Below are 6247 nucleotides of genomic sequence, written 5' to 3'. Positions count from 1 at the left end.
ATATATATATATATATATATGGTTTTCAAAAACAAGGTTCCTCTGTGTTACAGCTCTGGCTGTTCTGGAACTTGCTCTGAGAACCAGTCTGTCCTTGAACTTAGAGATCCACTAGCCTCTGACTCAGGAGTACTGAGATTAAAGGCATGCACCACCATGCCTGTCTTCTAATACATTTTAATTGAATGTTTCCTGATGTACTTAGCTTTTCCTGTCTACTTAGAGCACTTTGACAATCTAGAATCTTCTAGAATCCACAGTGAGGGACACACAAATATGGATTTTACTATATTTACCTCATAATAAATCTGTTTTTTGGGGAAAATAGCCATGCATACCACCACAGCTCTTCACATCGTTGGAAATGCAAGCTAGTGCAGTACGCTGAACAACTTTCAAGGCGAGAAAACTTTAAAGGAAGAAGAAATAATAGCTGTCTATATTAGCAAGATGGACAACTGCTCACATTAAAGATCGCCAGTAATCCACAGACACATATTTAAGCATTACTATGAGCACTGGCTAGCTTACATTTAAGGTTATGGTGACATAAAGAGCAGCTTTCTCCTCAAAGGGGTAAGAACGTTTTAACTGGAGCTAAGAAGGAGTGACCATGGTCTGAGGACACAGCTGTAGGTTACTTCAAATTTCATGTTTAAATGAGGCACCAATTTTGTGAGTCTTTTATGGTAGCAGAATAAAGAATGTCATAAATTGAGGTAAGAAACCTTCCAAGCATTGGTCAAAATATCAAAGCAGGGAAATTTCTGCTGTAGGCCTCACACTGTCTGAAGATACTCTGATTCCTTGGGTTGATGGACCCTCTAAGTCTATAAACTTTCCTAACAGTCCCAAGTATGGTAGGCCACAAACAGAAATTTTTACTCACAATTGCATTTCTATACCCTGGAAATGATTTGAAAAATACATACTCTTGTAATTCCACACTCTTGTAATTCCACACTCTTGTATTGGGGATTCTCTGAGTTTGAGGCCCAACATAACCACATCCTTTGTCAAAGGAAAAAAAAAAAAAAAAGATTTCGGCGCAAAAAATAAAACAAAATCCATGAACTAATAGAGACCCAAGCAGTCCCTAGACCCTCACCCTACAAATAGAGAGTCTTACATTTTTGGAAAAGTACTATCAGAATTCATCGTCAAGAAGTAATATGTTTTTGATCGAATGCTGGAGTGTCTTAATTGATCATCCCGTCTCTATACCTGGTCCTTTCTCCATCTGTTGTTACAGGAGACTAAAAGCACAGATAGATGCATAAAGCGACTGGTGTGGAGGAGTGGGAGAAGCCTTCTAAATATTAGACTCTTGAAAAACAGGATGCAGGTAATGTGTGAAAGAAACTTTTTACTTTTTTTTTTTTTTTTTTTTTTTGAACCAGCGGGTTTGCTCCAGGTCAGCCATTCATTTTGATTCTCGAATTAGTGATTCTGCTCTCACAGTGTGAAACATCCTGCTAGTTTCTATTCATTATGCTGCAATGATGTGTGAAATATGCAAATGAGAGCAAATTGTGTATGCCTTCAGAAAAAAAATTTTTTTCTTTTCTGGCCACTCCAGCCCTGCAGGTCAGACATCCAACCAACACCTCTTTTGGATTAAAAAAAAATTGACATAACATTGTACTGGTCCTTCCCGGAGTCCGTCCATTTCTTCATCTTTTCCAGCTTCTTGATCCTGCCTGAGCTTGGCTCCTGTAGTTTTTCCTCCTCCTCAAAGCCAGCATCCATAGATTGACTCCCTCTTGAGTGGCCTTGCTCTGGTGTCTCCTGCCTCACCCTTCACAGTTAGGGACCCTTGAGCTCTTCCAGGATAATCCCACTTTAAAGTTGCAAAGTTCCTTTGGGCAGGTAAGGGACTGTATGCAAACAGGGGTGTTAGAACCTAGAGGAATGCTAGGGACTGAAGAGAACTTCCTAGCTTCCCTTCCCTCTTCTGCTTCCTCAGCTTGTTCTGCTCTGGCTCTGGCCATCTTGCCACACTGGAGCCTTGTGCTCACTGTCCCTCCTTGGTGAGGAATGGCTTTCCCTCTTCCACAGTTCATATCTCTGCTCAGAGGATCTTCAATGAGCCATGTGTCTATTATTCATTCTGTGCCCTCTCACTTCACACTATCATTTTTTCTCTAAAGAGCTTCTTCCCTCTTCTGTCTGGGTCTCCTGCTGGAGGTGAAGAGTGGGCCAGTTTTGCTTCCATGTGCCACTCTGAACCTACTTAACAAGTAGCACGAATGAATCAATGTAAATATGCACCTTAACATGCTGTATTCTTCAGTAAGCTGGTGCACAACAAAGTATTTTATCTGGATGAGCTACCACTCAGTACTAGAAAAGAAAGTGCATGTCAGAGAATCCTGTGTATGCAAAATATCACACATCCTTTTTTGCTCTTTAGAAGCTGGGGTACATGTTCATGCTGTAACCAGTAGCTTCTCAGAATCAGCTCAAATGCAGGAGGGAGATGCTTTCCTTTTCTTAAAGTTTAGCAGTAAGTAGCCTTTGCTGTTTAGGGGATATGAGCTGATCTGGTATAAAATGTTTGTGATGAGATGGCTCGGTGGTTTAGAGAGCACTGACTGCTCTTCCAGAGGGCCTGGGTTCAATTCCCAGCTCACCACTGTCTGTAACTCCAGTTCCAGGAATTCTGACACCTACATATATACATATACTTACATATATGCTATTTTATCTTTTCACCCCATGAAGTCAAGGAAAATTTCTTGTTTTGCTTACCCATCCCAAGAATATTCCTGTCACCCAAAGCTCATTTTAGGAAACTCTCTTTGCTTCCTCTAGTTCTGAGGATATAGCTCAGTTATGGTCCCCTAGTGTCTTGATTGTCAAGATGAGCATGTGACCTAGACATAGTAGAACAGACATATCTCAGAGAAGTTATTTACATCCCAGGAATCAAACAACTACTAAATAGCCACACAGGGGGAGCTTTCCTAGGACCTACTCAGTCTGACTTCAACCATGTCTCCATCAATGTGCTATGCTGTGTCCTGACATCCCATAGTGATGATCAGTCAACCACTCCCATTCAGACCAGTTCTTGAAACCACAGCAGGAGAATGCACATGCTGCAATTTTCATCAGGGCCTGGCTTAGATATTTGTTGTTTTCACTTGATTATTTTTTGGTTCTATGGCCAGTGCTAGTGCATGAGGCGGGTTCCTTTTTTGTTTGTTTGTTTGTTTGTTTGTTTGTGCTAACTCCAGTGGAATAGAAGAGGCTCTTTGGAACTTTGTGTTGAGAAGGCATTAGCTATGTTCCATACTGCTGTGGCCAAATGCTTGAAAAGAAGCAGCTAACAGGAGGAGGGCTTTGTCTGGGATTACAGTTTGAGAAGATGCACTCCAACATGACAGGGACTGTGTGATAGTCGGAGTGGGAGGCAAGTTGGTCACCGTGCATTTGCTAGGTCACATTGTTAGGAAGCCAATACTGGACAGGAAGTGGATCTGGGCCTAGTCGTCCACTCCAGGAAGGCTTCATCTCCTCAAGGTTGTGAAGCCTCCGGAAACAGCGCCACCAGCGGGGAATCAAGAGCTCCAACATGTGAGCCCCTGGGGGACATTTCATATTCAAACCACAGCTGAAGCCTTCTCTGGGCTAGCAGGAAAGGGAAGTAAAGAAACAAGTCATTAAATGTATTAAACAATATTGGACTACACTTGGGTTACATTTTGGAGATAGGCAATTCCATGTTTTTATTTCTGGAGCATGCTGAATGAAGAACTTTCTAACTTATTCGGCTCAAAGAGTATTTCTGTTGTGCGCTCATCTGTGTGTGTCAAACTAAACTCAATAGCTTGTCCAATTCAGGGCAAAGGCATCTTTTAACAAGCCGCTTCTTTTACAACACGCCCAGACAGTATTACCCTGTGACGATAGGAACAGTGACATGATCTGCATTTAGATTCCGGAACTGAATAGTTTGTGGGGATCACTCTTTTTGGTAAGAGGGGTGCTAAATCAGAGTGGCTCTGAAAAAAAAAGTTGTCATGTGCTGGCATTGTTGAGCCTTTTGAGCAATTGCATTTAGGCCTCACATTTTGTTGGTTGTTTGGGCGGGGGGGAGTCCCATTTTCTCCATCTCTGGCCCAAGTTACTTAGCAATGGCCAGCTTAAGTATGCGCCCGCCATATTGTTTCTCATGTTTGACCAGAACATTGACAGATTAATAGGAAGAGTAAATAGCAACAACTGCAGGGGCCCAGTGTGGGGCAGCAGGATTGACTGCTCTAGACTTCGTTGTGTTTGCTCAGAGGAAGCCGAAGCAAAAGCCTGCTGGGATGAGGTGAATCAGGTCATGAGCATTTGTTTCTCATCTCTATAGACAACAATTGTCTTCTCAATGGAAGATGGCTTTTTCTGAGTCGACATGATTGTTCTGGCAAGGAGGAGACATTTGCCATTGCAGGGTGCTAGTTAAATCTCACACAAATGGGAAGGCCACGTGAAAGCTTCAAACAGACTGAATTCCTCAAAGGATCCTTTTTGCTCGTATTGAAGGAGAGAAAGTTTATCTTGAAGGTCTCCAAACCTTCACCTATGCTTTGCCTACTACTGAATGCTTAGCATTTCATGAAGTTTTAGAATGATCCAGCCACTTTCCCTGCTCCTGAGCCACAAAGGTAGAGCCTTGGGTATCTAAGAGCATCTTCTGTTGACTTTGCAACCTTGGCTTAGGGGAAATCTGTTTTGACAAGAATTTGTTCTCTGGATTTATAGAGATGAGGTAGGTATACTAGAAACAAAGAAGTGGTGGCTTCAATTAAAGCTAAAAGTGCATTTCTGGTTGATAGATTCTCTGAGCATCGGTGATTTCGAGTCTCAATGCTAACCCAGTTTTTTATGGTACACTTTACTTCCAGTAAAAGTCTCCGAAAGCTTCCACGGAGACTTTGAGTCGTCATTCTTGGTTTGTCTGTCCCTGCTTTATTGTGTATGTGTGCGCACGCACGCGCGCGCGCACACACACACACACACACACACACACACACGTTTGTGTGCATTGATAAATAAATCTTGCTTTAAATCTAGCAGACACTCTTGAGCTAGCAGGCAGGAAGGGCATGGGGTGGTGTTTGCAGCTTCTACTTTTGGTGGTTGTGACTCTGCTTTGAGATATCTGGACAGATGCTGCTTTCTGACCCCTGCCTTACAGTTGCTCCCTCCGCGACTCATTCTTTTCTTCCTTTCCTCTTCTTCTTAGCGCTCAAGGATAAGGAGCCACATGGAAGCACTATTTGTAGTGGTGTCAGAAAATTTTTTTAGCTCTCATAAGCTTCTCAAACTGAAAAGAAAAATTAAGCATTGAGAATTGTCTGTTTATTCATCAGTCCAGTAGCATCATATCTACCAGGTTACAGTGTGAGTCAGTTATCCAGCAAAGGTGTCCACTGTGGCTTTCTGCTGCCCTGTAGTGTCTGGACTGAGGTCAGTGGAGACTCCCTCCCTCTTTCCTGGCACCCGAGTTGGCTTGCTTCAAAGGTTCTATTCATTTGAAACCTTCACTCAGCCTTTCTACCCACAGCCTTTTCATGTGCTGTAGACTTCTTCACAGTTTGTTGGTGTCAAGGCAAAGGGCTCACTCAGGTGGTGGCTGATGACTCTGAGAAGAATTCTTCACAGCAAGGAGCCGGGAAGGAGCAAGCTTCATTGTCTTTAATCACTTAGGGTGGAGATATTGCATGTCATGTTAAAATTCTATTGCGTATGGCAACCAGAAGCCCACCCAGGTTCAAGGGAAGGGGGCAAAGAAGGCTCCTTTCCTTATGAAGAGTTTGGGGCCTTGTTCTACAATTACAGTAGGGTTTGAGAGAGAGGAGACTTGAATGTGCTGGGTGACATTGCAGGAAGTGCTTGAGCATGGCCCTCCTCTGATGGTTCCTCCACTTCAGCAAGAAGCAGACACAGAGCCCTCAGAAGTCTCCTGTCTTTGATCTCAGGTGGCCTCTAAATGCAGCTTCAGATCAAGCCCAGTGCTGCTTTGCTGCAGTTCATCCCGAAACAAACTTATATTTCATGTTTCTTCCCCTCTAAAAGAACTGCCTTGTGGTAGACGTGCCTGCCAGAAGACATGCAAAGACTTTGAAAAGTAAAGAGGGAACTCATGCTACCAAATGCCTTCTCTACCTTTCTGTACGTCCCCATTTTTTTCTCATATTCTTTTTTATTTTATTTTATTTTATTTTATTTATTTACATTTCAAATGCTATCC

General features: G+C 42.7%; 1 protein-coding gene across 1 annotated transcript in view; it reads left to right on the top strand.

Moving 5' to 3' along the window:
• Positions 1-6247, top strand: part of C9H12orf42 (chromosome 9 C12orf42 homolog) — a 141179-nt gene that overhangs the window by 8220 nt on the left and 126712 nt on the right. Inside the window, exon 2 of the mRNA XM_021205845.1 lies at positions 1253-1345. Within this exon, the coding sequence (XP_021061504.1) occupies positions 1340-1345 (6 nt within the window). The 5' untranslated portion in view covers positions 1253-1339. The remainder of the gene's footprint in view (positions 1-1252; positions 1346-6247) is intronic.

This window comes from Mus pahari, chromosome 9 (genome assembly GCF_900095145.1).
Source record: "Mus pahari chromosome 9, PAHARI_EIJ_v1.1, whole genome shotgun sequence".
Classification (NCBI taxonomy): domain Eukaryota; kingdom Metazoa; phylum Chordata; class Mammalia; order Rodentia; family Muridae; genus Mus; species Mus pahari.
Note: the sequence above shows the minus strand (reverse complement) of the source record. Positions and strands in the feature narration are given on the sequence as shown.